Source organism: Seriola dumerili, unplaced genomic scaffold (assembly GCF_002260705.1).
Source record: "Seriola dumerili isolate Sdu_G_001 unplaced genomic scaffold, Sdu_1.0 BDQW01000012.1, whole genome shotgun sequence".
In the NCBI taxonomy this organism is placed as follows: domain Eukaryota; kingdom Metazoa; phylum Chordata; class Actinopteri; order Carangiformes; family Carangidae; genus Seriola; species Seriola dumerili.
The window spans coordinates 746,112-768,402 of NW_019174267.1; the positions used below are offsets into that span (position 1 = coordinate 746,112).

Below are 22,291 nucleotides of genomic sequence, written 5' to 3' on the forward strand. Positions count from 1 at the left end.
CCCATTGTTCTCGATTTGGGAGTGTCCATACATAATCCCAAAGTGGTTAGACCTGCTGCTAATCCTATAGCCACACTAGATAAACCGCCTAAACTAGCTTCTTTTGTCGTCTTACGTTTTGTAGCAGGAAGTGAAACCACATACAGTAGCTCCAATAAAATGAGCTAATTAGATTACAAACTGACTGTCAGCGGTATTGTCGGTATCTCTCACTCTGCTGACGTGAACGTTTTTCCTCTCGTTTATTCGTAATTGCAGGTTAAACGATATGACGTGAACGCAGCATGCGTGTGATTGGTTGTTTGAGAGGCATGGCGTTTGAATGGGAACAGGAAGACAGTTAGCTCACTAGCTGGGGGGGTAGCTAGCTCATTTTAAAACAATCTTGCAGCTACGTAGCGACGTTAGTTTGAATTATATATTTTAAAGAGCTGTTGACATGAGGTTTAAAACCCGGATTACATTAAGGACATGAGTCTGAAATAAACATCTGTCCGAAGAGGTAAGTGTTTACACCAGTGCTAACGCTTTGTAACTCAGAGCTAGCTCGCTGGAAGCTAACACAGGACACCAGCACATCCAGCAGGTCACAACCGGCATATTTTATCAAACACCCGCTTTTATAATCGTTCGACTGGCTTTGTTACGGTGTAATATGCGTTATTAGCTCAAACAGGAGGGCTTCCGTAGCTCCCAGTTGACCTCGCATCGACTAGGGAACACGGTGTCCTCTGAGCAGTGTTGTCACCGGGGTCAAGAACAAAGTGGTGTGATGATATTTAGCGGTGGCGTGACCAGAAAAGCGACTCTCTCACAGATAACTATAGATTATTATCATATTGCTCCATCAGAAGTAACAGTTACCTGACGGGATTAGGTTACAGGATGGTTTTCACAGCAAAGAGGGCGGAAAGAAATGACAAGTTCCGTGATAATAATAATAAGAATAATAATAATAGTAATGATGATTATAATCATGGTTAATAGTATTATAATTATTGTTAGTGTTATTAATATAACACTCAAGTTGCTGCCATCCTCAGACATAATAAATAGTTCTGTATCCTGTCGGCCATTAATGTTTTTACTAAACTGTGACTCAACCCTGAACCTGTTTTTACATAGGAAGTGTGTGTTTTGTTTGCAGGATTGACAGCAGTAAAATAAACCAAATTAATTAAAAATAAATAATATATATAATAAAAAGCTGGTTATGAGATGAAAACCCCCGTCACTTGTCATTTGAAGCATCTTTTGCATGTCTCCTTATACATTTTAAACCTGTCTTAAATAAGGACGTAAACAGGGGCCAGGGAAATGGTTACTATCTAATTGATTTGTTTTCCTAGACCCTGTAAATTCAGCAGCAGTAGACAACTGCTATGTATTAAATATTGTAAATCTAAAACTACTGGTATTATTACTATACTCTACTATATTACTGTACTAGTACTACAATCCAAAATACTTCTTGTTTCCATCCCACATTCTCATCAGTGGATGAAGTTTATTCAGTTTTCAGTGAAAACTACTTTACTGACCACACTTGTTGTTGTTGTTGTTGTTGTTGTTGTTGTTTGTGCTGTCAGGCAGGAATCAGTCTGATGAGGGGGCACCTACAGCTGGCAGGATGCAGCAGAAAAGGAACATCCAGATCATCGAGTGGGAGGACCTCGACAAAAGGAAGTTCTACTCTTTTGGGGTGTTCATGACGATGACCATCCGGGCCACCGTCTACCCGGCAACACTCATCCGCACTCGGCTGCAGGTGCAGAGGGGCAAATCGCTGTACAGCGGCACCTTCGACGCCTTCTTCAAGATCCTGCGGACGGAGGGCGTGCGAGGCCTGTATCGTGGCTTCCTGGTCAACACCTTCACGCTCATCTCAGGCCAGGCTTACATAACCACCTACGAGCTGGTGAGGAAGTACGTCTCCCACTATTCTGAGGACAACACTGTCAAGTCGCTGGTGGCGGGCGGCTCGGCCTCCCTGGTGGCTCAGAGCATCACCGTTCCCATAGATGTCGTCTCTCAGCAGCTGATGATGCAGGGCCAAGGGGAGCACCTCACCCGCTTCCGGCTCAACTCAAACACAGATGGTGGAAAGCCCAAAAAGGTGTTCGGCCAAACCAGGAACATTATGGCTCAGATTTTTGCTGTGGACGGTTTCCGGGGCTTCTACAGGGGATACGTGGCGTCTTTACTCACTTATATCCCAAACAGTGCTGTCTGGTGGCCTTTCTATCACTTTTATGCTGGTAAGCAACTGGAACCTCTGTCTCTGTGAAACACAAGGAAGCACTGCACCAACTGGTTTTCCTCACGCCTCATCTGCCTTCCCAGTGCTCTTGTCCGTCTGTAGTGAGAGTGAAATCCACCAGTCCTCTCCATGTGGTTAATAAAGCATCTGTATGTGTTTACGTCCTACAGAGCAACTCTCTAACCTGGCTCCCAGTGACTGCCCTCATCTGATTCTACAAGCCATGGCTGGACCTCTAGCTGCTGCCACTGCCTCCACTGTCACTAACCCCATGGATGTGGTCAGAGCCAGAGTCCAGGTAACCATCATTTACCGTACAGCTGTAATAATACTGCAGGTGTCCATGTTGAACTGATGAGTCATAGCACAACAACAAAAAACTCAATCCAGGTCAAACGTTTGGAGATATCACCAGAGGCTTAGAGCTTAATGATCTGTAGTTAATGGTGTTCAAAGTGTCAACAAATGTGATGTGTTGGTTAGTTATTTGTTAGAAAAGTGAACCGTCCATTATGCTTAGTCACATGCAGAAAGAATAAATGTTTATCATCAGTCAGTTTTCTCTGTATGTGTGTGTAAAGTAATGTCTTTCCCCCGACATTCATCCACCTCTTTAATCTGAAATCGTACATTAAAATCTACATATAATTATAACTGACATACAATTAACATGACCAAAGCTTTACGTGTTCGGCTCATGATTAGGCCAATGCCAGAAAAATGAAATCATTATCTTATTTATTGTGAATAAGTCATGATTTCAGGGATTTTAAAATCTGCAAAACACAACAGGACTGAAACATTTATGTGTCTATAAATGTGTGTGTGTGTGTGTGTGTGTGTGTGTGTGTGTGTGTGTGTGTGTGTTGCGTTCAGGTTGAAGGGAGGACTTCGGTCATCGAGACATTCAGACAGCTGATCAAAGAGGAGGGTTTCTGGGGGTTGACCAAAGGACTGTCGGCACGCATCATTTCATCCACTCCCACCGCCATCGTCATGGTGGTCGGCTACGAGACGCTAAAAAAACTGAGCTTGCGTCCGGAGCTGGTGGATTCGAGACACTGGTAGAAGATACCGGGACACGCGATATATATGGACCATGTGCCATTTCAGCCCCTCAGCCCCCGAATCAGACTTCCTGTGAAAGCACCGGAGGAAAGGAAAGGTTTGTTTTAAATAACAGCCGGGGGAACAAAATGGAATCAGGCCCCCTTTAAAAACACTGACTGTGTTTCAATGTGTATTTGACCACTCATACCAACATATTATTATTTACAGAGTAGAAGTCACACCCAGGCAGTTTGCTCGTGTCGCTGGTTCTACAGGGTTTTTGCTTTTTAGTGCGAACAGAAACAGTGACTGCAGCATTGTTTTAAGAGATGCAGACAAATTGATGCAACATTATAGGATCAATCTTCTACGTTTGGGCGGCGCACACTCTACAATCATGTTCCAGTGAAGAGAAGTGGAATTGACTGTTATTATCTTGGGTAGTTTGTGCCGTGCGACCGAAGCCAAGCTCATTAAAAACCTGGTTTTGATCAGGGGTTTGGAGAAAAGCTTGTGTAACTCACGATGACGCATTCACATCAGCATTTAAACAAATCTCTCCCCGAGTTTTTATTCCCTTACTCACCAAACTGGCTTCCGTGTCCGTTCTGCAGCTCCTCTCTCTTGGCCTTTTTAAATTGCCGCCTTCATTAGTGTGAAGTCACTTTTTGTTTTTTAGCTGCTGAATGTGCAAGAGAAGAACAATAGGCGTTAGAATCTGTGACGTGGCAGTTTTTATCTTGTGGGTTTATTTGTGCAGTCAAAATAAATGACTCGACCATTTCCATGCAAATATTACACATGCATTGCATCAGACATTGTGTAACATACTAGTCTGCTGTCTTACTGTAGAAAATATTCCCGTGAGCGAGCTGGTTATTAAACCACTGTGGAGGACTCCCAGTTAAAACCTGAGGGAAAGTGACCGAAGCAGAAATAAGACTTTGCTCTTGTGACAGTAAATGTTTTAGTGCAATAATGTAAATGTTTTTATCCTTTTCAGCACAAAATGTGATTGTATATTTCCTGTAAATTGTGTGAATAACTTCATGCATTTTACCTAATTTATTTTATTGTCTGCTTTTTGGATTTCACATTGTCAAGTTTGTTTTTCATTTGTTTTAATATGAATAACTTTGAGTTTTGTGGCTTTTTTTGATGCTTTTTTTATCACTGCGTTAGTGGCTTTTTGGGAAAGGTAAATCATATTTAACTATAATCAGCTGTGGTCAGTTTTTAGAACTGATCTTTTTCCTTTTTTAATGAATTATTTCCATATGACACCAGATGTTTTCACTGAAGCTACTTTCATAGAGAAAGAAGAGCAGCAACAGGCTGATTTTACTCTGACTGAAATGTGAAAGTTTGTTCAGATGAAGCCATAATGTCCCGTAAAGTTTTCTTTAATTATATGAATTTGCTCAGGCCAACATGTGTCACAAACTTTAACGGGATCCCCGATGAACTCTGGAGTATCTCGTAGATTCACTTCATCTTCATCTTTTAAAGGCCTGTTTTACCAAAACTAAAATCAACGTCTGTGTTTAGATCCACTACATTTTCTTTTTCTTTTTCGCAGCTTTCAGCAGTTCTTGGAGCGCGAGTGCGTTAACCAGAACTCGACTGTCGTGTACAGAATACATGTGGCTTCACGGCTCGTGTCGTCTCGTCTGTTTGCTCAATAAAACATCTCGACTGCTGAGTTAACTTTGTGCTTTTTCTGTGTTCCAGGCAGAATCTTTTTTTCATTTCTAGTTTCAGTGTTGTCTTTAAAATGTTTAAATAATTAAAATGATTGGATTAGCAGATGTCCTGTTGGGCGATATAACCCCGACCCTCAGATAAACCAGCTTGGATTACTTAGTGTTTGTGTGGTTGGACTGTGAGAACAGCCCTGTTACATTCAGTACGATTCTTCAGACACTGAAGCAGTTTTGATTTTGCAATTTTCTTTTCACAATATACAGGAAACGTATTCCATGTTTTGTAATAAAACTGACAGTGTATAATGAAAGTTTTACCTCACTGGAGAAATAACTGCATAGGAGAGACAAAAGCTGCAGAGAAAACTTAAAATACACGTTAAGTCAGATTTCACCAATTAATACCAAAAAAATACCAAAGTAAGTCCCACATATGTTTTAAAGAATCTCTATTTCCACGAACAGGACAATAGATGGCAGCAGACAAAGCTCTTACAGCTCACATCTTTCCCTCCGTCCTGAAACTTTCCCTCCTGGAAATAAAACCGCCCAGAGACCAACAGATAAATCTAGTGATGAATGAAACAAGCGAGGAGGCCCGGGTGAAGGCGGCGGACGAGGCCTTCTCCGAGCTGACACTTCCCGGTGGGATGACGGAGCGTCTCCCTGCTCCGCTCTGTACATTAATGATCAAGCAGGGTCTGAAGGCACTTTGTCAAAAAGACCGATGAGGCGCCGTCAGAGAGGAAACAAATCTGACTCTGCCGGGGTTAGAGGAAGGGCCTCTCGTTCTCATGGGACGTCACAGTGGGAGCTCTACCAGCGTGTGTGTGTGTGTGTGTGTGTGTGTGTGTGTGTGTTGGATAAAGGTGGGATGGTCAAAGCACTGAGAGGATGGGATGTTAATGAAAAGCGTTGAGACGTGAGGAGCAGCTGAAGACAAACGTCCACATGGAGCTTTGTAAAGACTCAGGTTCACGTGTGACATGATGAGACATGCGTTAACACAGATGTTTCATCTTTAACCCTCTGAGGTCGACAGATGTTTCCATTAATATCTTTGCGGTAACACAGCGGAGAAACATGATGATTGAACGTTGTGAGAATCTGTCGACTCTCCACTTCACGTTTCATGTTCACGCGAGATCGTACGAGACTCGTGGGCGGAGCTAGAAGGCCGCGAAGCAGGCCAATAAAATCTGTTTAAAGCAGAGTGACAGAACATTTGTTATTCATTTATCTTATGACTTTACTCACGTGTTCATGAAGCTAAATTCATCCACATCAGTCAAGGTTTGTTTTCACGAGGGATTTGAAGAATTTAAAAAAAAAGCATTTGGACTAAATGATCTGCAGTGTCAGCAGGGAGGAGGAGCCTCACAGAAAGAGCTGAGATACTTCTGAAAACGGGGACATAAAGCACCTGGGTATTATCGACTATCTTATATCTGTATCTTAAGAAATAATGTAGAAATTGAGAAAATACCCAGAGACCTCTGAGGGTTAATAAATGTCCTTGGTCACAAAGCTGGACAGAAATGATCCCTGGGGGTCTGACCTTGGAGTTAATGTCATTTTAATGACTGTGTTTTCTCAGACACTGCATCTGTGATGAGCTGTGGGCGAAACAACAGCAACATAAAGTGAGACTTTTTCTGCTGAAACGACTGAAACTTAAGGAAGAAAATCACTGGATTTGTCCGACTCACGCTTCAGAAGCTTCGTATCAACTTCAGCTGAACTCCAACACAGATCTGGGCCTGTGGACTTTGTCCCTCATGTCTCACCCCGACACGGAGACAGGATCTCTTCTCGGCCAGTGGACGACCAGAACCTGTGTCACTGTGCAGGTGGGAGGGGCTGTTTGTACGGCACGTTATCACACACAGAAAAGTGAAAGCACAAAAAGAAAACAGTATAAAAACACAGATTACAAAATAGATAATGTCTATATCAAAGTGCAAAGATGAACAGATGAAATGGAGGTTTTTAATCTTCTGTTTAAAGTTGCAGTTTGGCTGCTTCCAGCAGGGGGCAGCAGAGAGGCTGAAGACCATGTCACCCTGTTTTAACTCTGGGCTCCATCAGCTCCTCCACCTCCTCACACACCTATCTGACATGATGTTCCTATATGTGGAACATTTCTGAACTATATGATTGTGACTTATAGACAATAAAATACAGCTTTGAATTGATCTCTGTATCTGATGGAAGCCCGTCAGAGACCTGACAACTGGAGCTACAGCCTCCCTTCTCTTAGTTGTAGTAGGAACCCGAGCAGCAGCGCCTGAAGAAGAGCGGCGTGATGATCGACTCTGGAAGATGTGAAGTGCGTTAATAAGGTCAGGAGGCCCAGCACTTTCACTTTCATCCTTCTTTGTTCCCAACAGAACTTTCTCCGTCTGGTCTTTATTCGATTGGAGGAAGATAAGATCATATGAGTGTTGAACCCGTCCTTTAACTGAGATTTGTTCCTCTACCATCTAACACTGGAGGTGAACGACATTTTCTCTCTTACAGTCAAAAAGAGTTCGAGTGGATACTATTGGACGCTTCATCTCCAACCCTGGGCAAATAAAACCCAAACCCTCTACATGACCAGGTGCAATTAGGGGTAAGTGAGAAAATATGTAATTTTTTTAATGGAATTTGAATGAGCTGACCCTTTAAAACCAACTTCCACACCTCCGTACAAAAGGAGGAGTAGATGATCCTCTGCTCCGCCGCGGGTGCCAATGAGAAACACTTAAAGGCTTTAGACTAAATATCTGTATAAATCCCAGTCAGATCTCAGTCAGAGAAGAGGCAGCAAGTCCTTCCAACCAAAACATGATTTAACTGCATCATTAACAGAAATCTGTGATGAGAATAATCCATGAGGAAGCGTGTGTGGGAGAGGAAGCAGGGGTGGAGGGGGTTCAGGCTGCTGTGTGGGATCACACAGGGAGGAGGAGGAGGAGGAGGAGGAGGAGGAGGGAACGCAGGGAGAGAAAGAGCCTGAAGAAAGGGAGTGCAGGAGACGACAGACGACAGGAGGCGAAGGCTGAGCACGCAGACCGGACCCCACAGGAAGGAAAAATGGCCAATTTCGCAGGAAACTGGAAAATGAAAAGCAGCGAGAATTTCGATGAGTTGCTGAAAGCTCTGGGTGAGGACGGTCTGCTCTCTCTTCTGTGAAGGTTTGAACGTGTTGTAGTGAGAAGGGCTTTAGAGATGATCCAGGGACTGAAGATGAGATGGATGAGCTCGTCACAGGTGGATTATCTGCCCCGCAGACACCTGGGTGACGGACGTCACACGGCAATTAAGGTTCATTTAGAAAGTTCTTTTTTTAGATTTTCAAATGTAAAAACTGCTTGTGAGACTTTGAGCATCTTGGATTAAATTCACAGAAATAAAGAAATTAAAACTGCTGCCAACGATCTACTGTCTAATTTAGCTCTGCAGGTTTTTTAGCTGCAGGTTCCAGGAAACTGAACAACGCGCAGCACAACTGGTTTTAATTAGAGAAGGAGACAAACTCGTCTTGTTTTACACGAACAGATGCCGAGTCTGAGTGACGGACCTCCAGAGAGGAGAAACAGACTGAAGCGGTTCTCTCTCTCTCTCTAATTGTTTGCACTGCGACTGTGTGACTTGATAGTTTTTCCACTCATTTGGAGACAGACTCCATCACATCTACAGGAGAGCCAAACAAAGCATTCCTGGCTCTCATCACCTCGTCACTGACTCTGCTTTCACAATGTGCTGATAACCATCTCTCCTGCAGCTGCTGGAGGCTCCTGGTTTTTTTAAACATGGAAACCAACATCTCTGTGCAGTGATTTCTTCTCCCGACAAATAAAAAGTGATTTGTTTTGAGATAGGAAAACCCTTTAAGCATTTCTGCTAAATTAGCTCCGTCCCTGAAACACTAATGTTTTTGGCGCCAGACGCAGACAGCAAAAATATGAGGTGACACGCCTCAATGTCAAACGATAAATTACGGAGAAAGCGGCTCTTCTACTTGTCAGTTTTATCCATTTACTGCTTTACAGACTCGTCGGCACTACTTAATATTCACAGGTGTGTCTGTGTTCCCGTGTCCAGGTGTGAACGCCATGCTGAGGACCGTAGCTGTGGCCGCCGCGTCCAAGCCCCACGTGGAGATCAAGCAGAACGGCGAGCAGTTCTACATCAAGACCTCCACCACAGTCCGCACCACGGAGATCAACTTCCTCATTGGTGAGGAGTTTAATGAGGAGACGGTGGACGGCAGAAAGTGTAAGGTAATCTTAATTAACTGCCTGAACTTTTATTTTGAAATATTTGCCCGTCTTGCTGACCCTCTAAGAATAAGAGAAATATGGACATACAACATGAGAAGGGTGTGAGTTTGTTAGCTTCTTGTATTCAAGATAAGTCTGGGATGTTGCATACTCCCACCTGCACCTGAACGCACCATGAAAGAGTCAAAAAACTGTTTACATGTTTGTACAACTAATCTGAGAAAAACTAAAACCCGTTTGCTTTAGACATTAGTAAACGGGCTAAAACATGCAGAGGAGTCCGGTGTGAACCTTCAAAGACTGGACAGGAGAGAAGAAGTAAACTGACCTCTTGTCGACCACTTGTGTTTTTACTGCTGACCTCCTGTTAACCAGGTGAAACAGACGGGATAAATATAAGAAAACCTCATTAAAGTGCTGCTTCTCTATAGAGCTTGGCCACTTGGGAAACAGAAAACAAGATTTACTGCAAACAGACTCTGCTGAGCGGGAACGGCCCCAAGACCTTCTGGAGCCGAGAGCTCCGAGGGGAGGAACTCGTGCTGGTGAGTGGCCTTTTAATTTTTCACTGTACCCAGAGATATGGAGAGATAAGAAAAGAGAGGGCCACATGCAAGGCGGAGTAGACTTCATCTAATCTACGGATCGTAGCCAGAGATAATCACCTCTCTAAGGCTGCCACCTCAGGAGTCACACGTCCTTTCTCTCTCTCTCTCTCTCTTTGGAAAATGTGTTTTCTTTCATAAGATTGTGGATCCCAAACGCTCACAGCAGGAAGCCTCCATCTAAAGTCTCTGCAGATCGATGAACAGATGTTTGGATGTTTTGCAAAGTCTGATGAGGTGTCAGATTTGGAGCTCTCTCTCTCTCTCTCTCTCTCTGAGCACATGGAGCACCGGCTACAGAGACAGTCTTTAACTTAAAACACCGATGTTCTGGCAGCGCGGTGTCCAACTATCCTTAAACAAATACTTTCACATTTTGGCTGCCAAGCTGCCGTTTAGCTTAGCTTAGCTTAGCTTAGCATCAAGACTGGAAACAGAGAAACAGCCAGCCACCCTGTGCAAAGGAACAGAATCAACTTAGCAGCGGCTCATTAATTCGTTTGTTCTCGTTTGTTTAATTGTATCGGAGCAGTTACTTTCTGGAGACTCTGCTGGCCTTTAGTTTATACTGCAGCTGCAACAGTTAATTGAATAAATCAGATTCCAGCTTTGTAAACGTGAATACGTTCTAGTTTTCTCAGTCCTCTGTGACCGTAAACTTCTTTTTTCCGTTGGATCGTTGATCAGATTAAACAAGACATTCAGTGACTTCATCCCGGGAACTTGTAACATGCAATTGTTTAAAAATCATTTGCGGACATCTTGAAGACCAAAAGATGAGAATAATCAGTAGATTCATCAGTAATGGGTTTTTGTATGAGTCTGAACAAAGCGAGATACACAGCTTCATATTTACTGTCCAAACATGAGAGTGGTATCACATCCTCTCGTCTGATTTCCCAGTGATGAACCACAGCAGAGGCAGAAACTTACACTAGACAGATGGTCAGGAGACGCTGTAACTGGGTGGTTACACCAGATGTGAAAATGTCAATATTTTTACAAAACACTCTGTAGCTCCAAAGAAATGTCCTAAACTCCCATGACCACTTGGAGCAATCATCCATTTCTTGTATTTCTTTCTTTTGCCAGATAAGGGTGTGGACAAACACGCCTGTATCCGTTACAGAAAATCATATTTAACACAGTTCTGACATGTAGGTGACGTTTGTTATTTGATGTTGACCCGATGCCTGAATGATGCACATGAAGAAAAATGACACGAGAGGCCGAGAGCTTGTTGCAGTTTGCAGGAACAGGCTGCACGGGGGGGGGGGGCTGAAAGTAGATGTCCAAGGAATAAATCAACTTTTCCCTGACATACGTTTGTTGTTAGACGCCGCCTTTCAGGATCCGGCATCCATCAGAGACACTTCTGCCTCCAGTTCCCGGGAAGTCAACATCACTGAGACAAAGCAGTTTCCGACCAGGACCAAATGTGTTTTCTATTTAAGATAAGGGTGTGTACGTGTGTCCGTGTTGGACTGATAGGCTGTAACCTGAGAGGCGCAAGGGACTGAGTCATCGGGAAAAACCTGGACTGTCAAAAGAAAAGATCATGAGTTTAAATGTGATCCCAGCGAGGAGGGAGGGGTCGGATATATATTCCCTCTTATCGCACCTACATCCATGTATCATTTAGATTTTTGAGATAAGAATGATGTCGAAGCAGAAATATGAGGCTGAGGTCGGAACCTGAACACATCACTTATCAAACCTCGAATCACCTTTAAAAACATGACTGCACGAGTCTCAAAGTTCCTATAATATTCCCTTAAAAACATTGTGATTTCCAATTTACCACGGCTCTGAATATTTGTTAAAAAAATAGACAAAGATTCAGAAAGTACCAACACATATTATGGTCTGTATTCTTGTTGTTAACAACCTAATTATAAACCATTTATAAATCTTTTAGAAGGGCGGTGTGACTCATTCAGACTTCATTTAGAGTTTGTCCACCAGAGGGCGCCGTCACGTAGATTTTTAAACTGTAAAATAATAAAAAATAAACTATTTATAAAGCAACTGTCAAAACAACGTCACAAACCGTTTCACGCAGAGAAAACGAAATGAAAACAAAACCGCATCATAATCCAGCAAATAAAAGTATAGTGAACAAAACACAATAAAATTAGATTAAAATATTAAAATAAACAAATGAATCACATGAAACAGTGAGGCTGGAAAAATAAAACTTCAGGCTAAATGACTATTGGATTCTTTAAAATCAATATTGATGTATGATTTTTTTAAATTGATATAGTCTATTATTCAGGCTTTATTTTCCATGTATTTCACCGAGAGACAACAGCGTCTTTCACAAACATGTAGGGAGTTTAGAATAATTATTGCTAGCCTATTTAATTATACTTTTGCCATTTCCTCCAGTGTCAACACGACAAACAATAAATATAATTCATAAATATTATCCAACTGTAGCACGGCACAGGTCAGGAACTGAAAGTACAGCTGTGACAGGTCGGGTGGAGTCGTCAGAACATCATTTCACGTCTTTAACGATGAGAACAGAAATAAACAAAAGAAATAAACAATTGTTATGGAAAGCACCAGTTTAATATTCTGTCGCCACTAAGGGAACTACAACCTAAGACGACCCCGTCCTCTGCCGACGACTTGACTCTCGTCTGTTCCCAGAGCAGGAGTGCGATCGATCCTTCAGGATAAACAGAAGAATTCATCTTGAATAAAAAAAAGCACCAGCCACCAGATGAGGCAATTAGGCTCCCGGGGAGAGATGGATGGACGTTGGGGTTTAATGAGGACAACATGTGGCGAGTTACTGTGATCTAAGACGGGTGGAGGGTAATGACCACTTGGGGAGTCTGCAGTTAAAAAGAGGATAAACTAACTTCCTTTACGTTTCGAGCTTCATACATATCGATTTTTAAAAGCTTCGTGCTATCAGATGAAATCGTGCGTCTGTGATTGGTCCAGATCTGCGTGTGTCCTCTCATTAATTGGTCTCATTGATCACGCCATTGAGAGACACCGGTGGACCCTGATGTCTCCTCCGGGTTAATGTCTCCCTCGGCAACGCACCACGCGCCAGATGGAGCCGTCTCACATCAGCGCCGGCCCGCTAACCCCACCCCTGCCCGAGTTAATGATGATGTGTGGCGCTGTGCAGTTACCCATAATGCTACGCCCCGGGGACACCCATAAATCTTTGCACTTCACTCCCATTTTCATATCAGCCTTTGTCACGTCTGTTTCTCCAGCACAGAATTCAGATCATATTAGTCCGTATGTTACACAAGAGCTGGTGGAAATATAACGGCGTTACCATGGTATTATCAAGATATCTGGAGACTACGAGCCACGTGTCTGAGAGTGAGACGCTGACAAGCTAACAGTGTTTTATCACAGTCGTACAAAGGACAGTTACTCAAGTACAATTTGGAGTATTTCCATTTAATGCTAGAGGGAAATACTGTGTTTCTTATTCATCTACATTTATTTAAACAGAGTTAGTTACTTTTAGTGTTTCTAATAAAAATATAATCAAGTAATAAATTATCGATTATTATTGGTTACTGTAAGATACTAAGCAGTGTATAAAGTAATTCAAATTATCCCCTGCAACATTAAAGTGATTAAAGACATGATGCATCACTGGTTATAATCCAGTAATATAATATATATTAGTGATGGGCACTTTCAAATAAAATAAAACTTAACTTGATGTTAATACTTAAGTAACATTATGAATGCAGGACTTTATGTGTGCCAGTATATTTTCACACCGTGGTGATGTCACTTCCACTGAAGTAAAAGATCTGAATACTTCCTCCACTGAAAGGCCATTATTTTATGCTAATTTATATTTTCTCCTGTAAACTTCTGTATCTACTGGGAGTAAATACTGAATTTTGTAGAGATATTTTAAAATATTACATGTTATAATAGATTATATAATGTATAATCCTCTGGAACTAAGAATTGCGTTTCATCTTTTATGTGGCACTGTCACGTTTTCTACAGTGGCCCAGAATGAACAAACCAAACACCAGCTTTATGTTACCTGAAGGCCACCGTAGTTTCACAAAGGGAGGGGTGAGGGGAGGGGTATTCATATGGATGCAATCTGCAACGTCTCCACTAGATGCCACTAAAACTACCCACTGGTTCTTTAACTGTTTTGTCCATAAAATGTAAAAAGAAAAAGAGACATTTGGTGACCAAGGTGACGTCTTGTTTTGTCTGAAACAACAGTGTGAAAGCCAAAGATATTTAGTTTCAAATCCTCATATTTGAGAAGCTACAAACATCAGTGAAGCGTGGCGCCAAGACGATTCTGCTGATGAAGTGATAATGAGGTTTTTTTCTTTTTCTTTCCCTTCTCAATCTTGTTTCAGATCTTTGGAGCGGACGATGTGGTGTGCACAAGGATCTACGTACGTGCGTAGCAGAGCTCCATGTCCAACACATAATCAGTCAGTGTGAGAAATTTCACATAAAAATCTCCGATGGTGTTTCTCACATTCAGTGTTTCGCATTTTCTTTTTTTCCAGCTGCTTTTTTACCCCATTTTTGTACATAATTTTTCTTGCATTGGAAATTAAATGATCAAAGTATGATTTCTTTTTGTTATATTGTTCAACTCATGCTTTCGACCTCCAGACAAAAAAAAAAAAGCAGCAGCAGAAGTAGAAGTGTGCAGACTCCAGACCTTTTCTTCCTTCTTACATTAATAATAAGTGGCACGTATCATACACAGGGTTTCTGGAGGGAAAACCGAGTCAAATTTCAGACCTTCAGTTCTGTTTTTAATACCACACAGAGTTGAATTTAATACCTGTTTCATTTAGAAATGCTGAATTATTTAGTTCATGAATTTATTGACATCTGTATCACATTTTTTTTAATTATTTTTTTTAGTTCCAGTTCCTCCGTTCTGTGTGTAACAATAATTTCAGCTCATATCTTTTTATCATGACCTTGAAAAGCAGCAGAAACTGGATGAATGGATTTATGGATTATCCAATTAAAGAAAATACCAAACTGGAACAATAATTGTCGAATTTTTCTGGCTTTTTGTTGTTGTTTTTTTTTGCTAAAATCCCACACAAAAACATTTTATAAACTAAAATTACCATCATTGTAAAATTAAAAGACACTTCTTTTTTTTAATATCCTCGAAGGCATTTTTTTAAAGAGGAAAGTGAAATGAATGAAAACTTAAAACACAATGGCAGAAAAGAAAAAGGAAGTGGTCAACGTTGAGAGATTCTGTCTATTCAAAGGATAGTTTAATGCCAAACACCATACTAACACTCATGTACAACATCGTAAAAGTCGAGAGAAGAGACACATTGAACGAGGTACAAACGATGTCTGTATGTACAATCAGCTCCCCGGGACCTCCTATGGTTTTTCCATATTAAACACAGTGTAGTTATAAAAATAAAAACCCACGTAATAAACTGTTCCGAGATTGTCTGCAGCTGGTTATGTGACTGACCTGTTCGCCTTAAAACGGAGCTCAGGTGAACGTTGAAGGATCCTGAAGAAAATGATACTGATCGGTCTGATTTCCTTTTAATGGTTAATGTTAATGAAACGTTTGCTGCTCATGTGTCGACTTTCCTAAACTACAATATCTACACGGCCAATTCCAGTTTCACTAAACAAACTGCAGAGAGGAAAAGGCAATTTAAAAAAAAAAAAGAAAAGAAAAATCCTTAAGTTTACATCCCTCTTTAAAGGGAATACAACATTCACATTTGTATTTCAGCGGGAAATACAAACCGATAGCTTTGATAGACTGCGACCGAAGGAATTATTGCTCGCTTGTTTTCTTACTCTTTAAACTGTACACAAGTCACACGGCTGACATTCACATATAGACCTACTATACATCAGGCAGTGTTCGTCATCAACACTGCGCTTAGAAAAAATAAACACAACTCACGTACGCGGTTTTTCTTTTATGTGCGTTACATTACGAGACCGCTGAAACCTGCGATTCAGAGTCGGATCATTTGGTAGATAGTTTGAATACAAGAAAAAAATAAGAGTTGATAGTACTGTTGAGGCCGAAGTACTTTGAGAAACGGACACACGCTGTAACTTTCGAAAAGAAAAAGGAGAATTTGCTGCTCAGCTACATTCAATCATCTTAAAACCACGAGTGATACTGATACTGAAGAAGGTAGAAAGGCGCAGAAAGGGCTCGAAACACGTATAAAATGGGACTTGTTTTTCTACTAAACAAAGACTTTAGGAACATCACGTTCAACAGACCACAAACAGAAAAAGGTCTAATATTTCATCCTTTGGTAAAAAACAGTTAAAATTGAGCATTTTCTTAATAAACTTCTCTGCAACCTGGAGCTAAAGATCGATGCTATGTGAGTGTTGACGTACGCTACACATAAATGACATTTGATAAGAAAAACAAAACAAAAAAATCTAGATATAAACAACATATTTACACTAAGTGTTTGGGCGGTCATAAATTATTACACTTGATACACACTGCTGGCATTGCACATGTACCCAGCAGTTGCCAGAGATGTTAAAATATATATAGTGCACTACAGCACCTTCACCACCGAAAGGGGAAACATTCACAGGCTATACAAGTTTTACAGCTGAGTCCGAGTCGAGTACATACATTTTAAGCGAGGTAGCGGAGACTTATTCTTGCTACCTTGAGAGAAAATCTGAGGTTGTTTCTTTTTATTTCCTTTCAAATTCTAATTCATTTCATTCTGAAGTTGCTGAGTTTGTGTTATGAAATGCTTACCTAGTTTGGTTTTTGTTTGTTTGAACTGTGAACTGAGACGCAGTAAGGAGTGTTTTCTCTCTCTGTATTCACCTCAGGTAAAAAGAAATCTGCATTTCATATTATAATGGCTCCTCTGAGACGGGGGGGGTTTTACAACATTTGCTGCGTAAGCTTTAAAAGTTATGACAAAGTTCCCCGATAAGTTCTGACACGTTTGCAAAAAAGTGGAAAATTTTACATCCCATTTAAATTCTGGATCGACAACCCAAAACATTTTGGCAACTGGATCCGGTGACGGCAGGTTGTGTGTTATAAGTCACCGCTGGCAGCTTGTTCACTGCCACAGAGAGACTACAGTGTTCTGTACTTCACCCGGTACTTGTTTACGTTGAGATAATGGAGGACCTCCGGGTTGCAAGTGGTGGTGCAGGACAACAGGCCTTCTCGTGCATCTCCCATCAGCCACTTGTGGCTCTCAGCAGCCATGTCGCTGGTCACGTGCTCTTTAGCCCAGGTGTCCAGCCAGGCCTGGAAGCGTCTGTGCAGACGTGTGTTGACCCGCTGGTGGGACTGAAAGAGACACGAAGCAGAAGGACACAGATCATCCTCTGGGACCAGGTCACAGTAAGTCACACATCTACAGAGAATCATCTCAGTCATCCAGGTAGTAAATGATCCACACAAAATGCACCATATCGGCCTGAATGCGGGACAAACCTGATCGTGACGACCTCGCTTCTCCGACAGCTGTTTTTGAGAAAAAGACTTTTACACTTGTTCTGTTTGGAAAGTTTCCCTGAGATGTCATTAAATCAACGAGACTCTCTCTCTCCTGTCAGACGCCTGGACGTCATCAAAATTATTTTCTCTGACAGTTGGCATGTTTCACTCTCTCTTTTTGAGCTCATCCTGTGACAGCTGTAATTCTTGGCTGTGCGACAGATTCCCTCCCTGGTTCCTTGCTGCAGTAAAAACACAGACACACTACGAATTTGTTTTCTGTCGTGGTTTAGTTCCTCTGTGGAGGCAGAACATGCTGCATGAGCAACTCCTGCAGGTTAAACTGGGCTAACAAAACTCTGCTGACTAATCCTGAACAACAAGACGACAAACGGACTCAAAAACTCAAGTTTAAAATAAAAACATCGTCTTATGTTCCGGCTAATGTAATATACATCCACTGGACTGCAGGAAACTGAAGGTTATTCTACGTCTTTGGTTGTAATGACAGGCAGGAAAAGAAATCTGTATTTATCCTTTAGGGACAAGAGGTGCTAGCTACAACATACAAGACATTACATCCAACAGATTTAAGATCTGATCCTATGTCTTTGGTGAAAATGTGTTTCTTACTACAGGACAGATTTCGTTCTGGACAGCTGAAACACAGGATATGGTCTGTAATAGAAACGGACATTGAACAGCACAGAAAGAGAAAGCCAGTGTTTTCCTGTAGCTGATATTACTACAGCTTATTTCAAGAGCTTTAAGGGGTCGTTTCATTTTTTTTCTCTCGTCGTATTTAGTTACCAAATAGTCCTACACATTGGTATGAGCATGTTTCCATCTATCAGATTAGAAAAAGCCTTTTGACGAGGGAAAAACTCAGACATTCACTTTAAAATACAACAACGTGGCTCCTGATGGGATTTAATCTAAATTTAAAGGACGACCAGCTGAAAAACAGGAAGTAATTGTGGATGTAACTGTTACTGGCGGTGAAAAATGACACACATTAAAAACACATGAAAATCAGTGATCAGAGTAGGTAACGTTTAAATCATCACACCTCCCACAGAGAAACAAATATAAACTACACTATTATCAAACTAACTAAACTGTTTTGTGTGCTTACCTGATGAGCCCGTGTCAGTGCCGTGTGCCTGTACATGTAGTCTTCTGACTTGCAGACGTAGACCATCTTGTAGGAGTTGAGCTTGAACATGCACTCCATCTTCAGCTCACTGTTTCCGTCCTGCGACTTCTCCAACGGGGCCTTGGTCATTCTCTCCTGTTGCAGCTGCTCCCATCCTCTCTGGCACTTCCTTATCCGTCTCAAATTCCTGAAGGCCAAAAAGAGATCAACCATGAATATCACCGACGGATCTCAGAGAAATTATTTTCATTACTCCACACATCAAAGAAAAGAAAGAAAAAAGAAAAAAGAAAAGAAACAAAAACAAAAACAAAAAAATCACGTTTGCAGGGAAAGTTCGCACAAATTTCTAAAATCTGTAAACTGTTATATTCACATTATATGGCACAATTCTGTTTGACAGTATGCACTGTGCGATTTAATCAAGTCTAGAGGACAAGGTCAGGCAAAATACACGACATTAAGAACATCTGAAAACAGTAAAGTCAAATTTGAGAGGACTGTCCCTTTAAACAATTATTTTTTAAACCCATGCATTGCAACTCACCGAGTAACAGAATTAGATCGGGAGTCAAATCATTCGTGGGAAAAGTGGATCTATAAGAGCAGCAGAGGCAGCAGTCGTAATATTTCTGTACAGTGCACTTCCGTTGCACAGCCGCATGGTTCGATCTAAATACGCTTGGCAAACAGATATTTCTTTTACTTGGAAATTGATCTTGATTTTGTGCAGGTTAACAAAAATGCAATTATTCACCCCACCTGAATGAAAGTTTTAAATGTGTACTTACCACAGAGGTTACAGGTGAGCGAGGACTGAAACCATGAAGCATATTTTTGCATTCAGGGCTCCACTTAAAAGACATGACAGTGAGGCCAATTTCAAGTAAAAACTGTTATATAGATATAGATATATAGATATGAGCTGAGAATACTTTGATGTGCACATACTTCCACCAACAATGTACAGAGTGTTATGATCATGAGATGAAGACCCAACATAACTGGAAAAGAAACTGCTGGAATTTCACTGCCATTGAAGATTTTAGTGAAGAAGGGAAAGTCTTTTGACCTCTTGTGCTGCTGATCTCTCATAGATTTGATGAAAACAAACAAACAAACAAACTAAATAAATAAATAAATAAATAAAAAGATGTGGGTGAGCCCACTGATAAATCACAGCCAGGTACCAGATTTATGCAATGGGTTAAATAAGAACTAAAAACTAAGAGCAAATTGTCTTTTATGTTTTTAAAAGGCCTTTTGAAATGTGTATGGTAATGGACAGCCATCTCAAAGAAACTAAAAACTCAAAAAAAGCACCAAAAACAATGGCAGACAGGCTTTATGTGCAACACTCATTTGGAGCTTTTATGACAGAGCAGACACAATCACGCCTCCATGCACAGCTCTGAGGTGTCGGGAAAGAAATACACCAACATATGAACATACAATTTAGACGTTCATTTTATTTACAAACCCTACTCCTCTGTACAAGTGTTGCAGATAATGTGCTTGACCAGAGTTTTAAAAAACATATGAGCACTAATCTCTGTCAAACCAGTGGAAAAATCTCACCCACAACAAAAAGTTGCAACGGGAGTGCACTGTTTCCACTGAAAATTATTACAAACATAACACTGAGTATAACAGACTTAAACAAATGGACATTTCAACAGTTACAGTTGCAAACAGTGAATAAGTCACATACAGGACCTTTGATCTGGATACAATCACAAACAAAGGGCATGATAAGGTAGAAAAGGAAACCACGACTTCACCGTCCTCTTTAACAAAGTCTCTCTGGTCCAACACAAAAGCTTTAGTCTCTCAAACTCAGGTCACAGACATCGTAGAAAAATGAAATAAAAATGACAAAAAGGTGGAACCCATTTGTTTTGCTCTCAGCTTGTGCATTCAACGACTTTTTGTTCTTATGTTACACAATGAAAAAATCACCATTTAATATTCAATACAATGTGAATAATCAAACCAAATTTTTTTTTTTTTTTCCTTATAACTGTCTGCTAAGGTGGAAATTCAAAACCCACGATCAAGCCAGAACCATTTTTAAAAAACCTTACTATTAATAAATAAAATTCCCCATTAAAAAGGAACTGAATCAATGAATAAATAAATTCCATTTTTTTTTTTTTTTTTTTTAAAAAGATGGCCATGTAAAGTGCAATCTTCCAAGTGAGGCAGAGGTCGGAAACTGAAAGAGTCATGTTAATGGCCAATGAGAACAGACAGGAGGGCATTCGGGCACTGCGAGCACTTCAGTGTAACTGAACTGGTGTTTCTCTTTCTGACGAACCTTCTCAAACCTTTTCGTGTTTGTCTGTTACTTAAAAAAGAAAAAAAGAAGAAAAAAAAAAAAAAGCAGACGCTCTTATGCCCCACCACACTTTTGTGATGAGCATGAAGATGAAGCTTTCTAAAGTCACTTGTTGTGCAGAACAGTACCACTGTTCTATCTCTAAAATGAGTGTATTTGGCAGCAGTTTGGCTTGTAAACAGTGGAGTGGTGCTCGGCTGACTAGTGCCTCAGGACAGACAAGCTTTAAGTGTGCAGACAAGAGAGAGGGGGTGTGGGGTGGGGGGGTGGGGTGGGGTGGGGGGGGGGCATGGCTGGAGCCTCACCTGGGAAGGAACACCGGCTTCTGGGCCAGATGTTCACGCAGCTCTGGAGATGCAGAATCTGAGTTCAGGTATCTGCTCACGTAGTCTGACCACCTCTGTGGAGGAGAGAGCGGAGAAAAAATAAATACACCAGAGTTTTTCCCCTCGGACGGTTTTTCCAGCAGCCGTGCCGTTGTGAGCGCGTCCGTGAGAAGTGTTCATCACTCCCACTGACGTCTTTTTTAACTGGCAACTCAACTGTTTCACACACTAACACGCACATTTACCCTCACATTGAATATTAACCATTCCTGCAAACCTGAGGGAATAAAGACCGTCCAAGAGTTTTATACCGACATCAATGTGCTGATCTTTCATCAATACATCGACACATGCCTAAGCAATACTGATTTACCAAAACCAGAGGAAGTACAGAAGTAAAAATGTATTTATACAGCACCTTTCACAGAAAATATATAAAAGAATACATCATAAAAAAGCACAAAGAAACACAAAATAAAAGAAATAAAATAAAAGGGGAGGGTCACGAGTTCCCTCATAGAATCTCCCAAAAGTGTAATCTTGGAAAAGTCAAGCCGACAGATTAACATCCAAACTTCCCCCAGACATGAAAACTACTAGTCTGTCTTGGACTGAAACCTGAAGGAGTCTCACCTCTGCCTCTGCTGGCTCATCAGAGTTCTCCTCCTCTGTGTCCAGCAGCTCCATGGCCAGACTGACAGATCCTCGGCTCTTCACGAACATCAACTACATTAAANATGGCCAATGAGAACAGACAGGAGGGCATTCGGGCACTGCGAGCACTTCAGTGTAACTGAACTGGTGTTTCTCTTTCTGACGAACCTTCTCAAACCTTTTCGTGTTTGTCTGTTACTTAAAAAAGAAAAAAAGAAGAAAAAAGAAAAAAGGCAGCGCTCTTATGCCCACAAGTTTTGTGATGAGAGAAGAGAGCTTTTCTAAAGTCAGGCTTGTTGTGCAGAACAGTACCACTGTTTCTATCTCTGAAAATGAGTTGTATTTGGCAGCAGGTTTGGCTTGTAAACAGTGGAGTGGCTGCTCGGCTGACTAGTGCCTCAGGACAGAAGCTTTAAGTGTGCAGACAAGAGAGAGGGGGAGTGGGGTGGGGGGGGTG

At 41.3% G+C, this 22,291-nt stretch overlaps 3 protein-coding genes across 6 annotated transcripts in view; 2 read left to right on the forward strand and 1 right to left on the reverse strand.

Annotated features, from left to right (window-relative positions):
* Nucleotides 1-322: 322 nt before the first annotated feature.
* On the forward strand, nt 323-5,084 carry slc25a44 (solute carrier family 25 member 44). Its single transcript, XM_022749832.1, has 4 exons — nt 323-502; nt 1,590-2,258; nt 2,431-2,558; nt 3,137-5,084. The coding sequence occupies exons 2-4, from the start codon at nt 1,631-1,633 to the stop codon at nt 3,326-3,328; spliced, it is 948 nt and encodes a 315-aa protein (XP_022605553.1). The 5' UTR covers nt 323-502; nt 1,590-1,630; the 3' UTR covers nt 3,329-5,084.
* A 2,965-nt stretch (nt 5,085-8,049) lies between these two features.
* Nucleotides 8,050-14,496, forward strand: LOC111225098 (cellular retinoic acid-binding protein 1). Its single transcript, XM_022749839.1, has 4 exons — nt 8,050-8,161; nt 9,103-9,281; nt 9,713-9,826; nt 14,266-14,496. Exons 1-4 carry the CDS (start codon nt 8,092-8,094, stop codon nt 14,314-14,316), a joined length of 414 nt encoding a protein of 137 aa, XP_022605560.1. The 5' UTR covers nt 8,050-8,091; the 3' UTR covers nt 14,317-14,496.
* Nucleotides 14,497-15,094: 598 nt separating this feature from the next.
* Nucleotides 15,095-22,291, reverse strand: part of LOC111225114 (paired amphipathic helix protein Sin3a-like) — an 18,216-nt gene continuing 11,019 nt past the window's right edge. Inside the window, exons 18-21 of one of the 4 annotated variants that reach the window (XM_022749841.1) lie at nt 21,814-21,906; nt 21,160-21,254; nt 18,496-18,703; nt 15,095-17,210 (exon numbers count right to left, since the gene is read on the reverse strand). In XM_022749841.1, the coding sequence (XP_022605562.1) occupies nt 16,992-17,210; nt 18,496-18,703; nt 21,160-21,254; nt 21,814-21,906 (615 nt within the window). In that variant the 3' untranslated portion in view covers nt 15,095-16,991. Of the gene's footprint in view, nt 17,278-18,495; nt 18,704-19,063; nt 19,114-21,159; nt 21,255-21,813; nt 21,907-22,291 lie in introns of those variants that run through there. The other 3 variants (XM_022749840.1, XM_022749842.1, XM_022749843.1) reach the window with 3 other exon arrangements.

Excerpts from the sequence above, each read along its gene's own strand:
- slc25a44 (XM_022749832.1), top strand. The coding sequence starts at position 1,631 with ATGCAGCAGAAAAGGAACATCCAGATCATCGAGTGGGAGGACCTCGAC. Across the intron at positions 2,259-2,430 it reads TTTCTATCACTTTTATGCTG|AGCAACTCTCTAACCTGGCT; the intron begins GTAAGCAACTGG and ends TACGTCCTACAG. Across the intron at positions 2,559-3,136 it reads TGGTCAGAGCCAGAGTCCAG|GTTGAAGGGAGGACTTCGGT; the intron begins GTAACCATCATT and ends TGTTGCGTTCAG.
- LOC111225098 (XM_022749839.1), top strand. The coding sequence starts at position 8,092 with ATGGCCAATTTCGCAGGAAACTGGAAAATGAAAAGCAGCGAGAATTTC. Across the intron at positions 8,162-9,102 it reads TGAGTTGCTGAAAGCTCTGG|GTGTGAACGCCATGCTGAGG; the intron begins GTGAGGACGGTC and ends TCCCGTGTCCAG. Across the intron at positions 9,827-14,265 it reads GAGGGGAGGAACTCGTGCTG|ATCTTTGGAGCGGACGATGT; the intron begins GTGAGTGGCCTT and ends ATCTTGTTTCAG.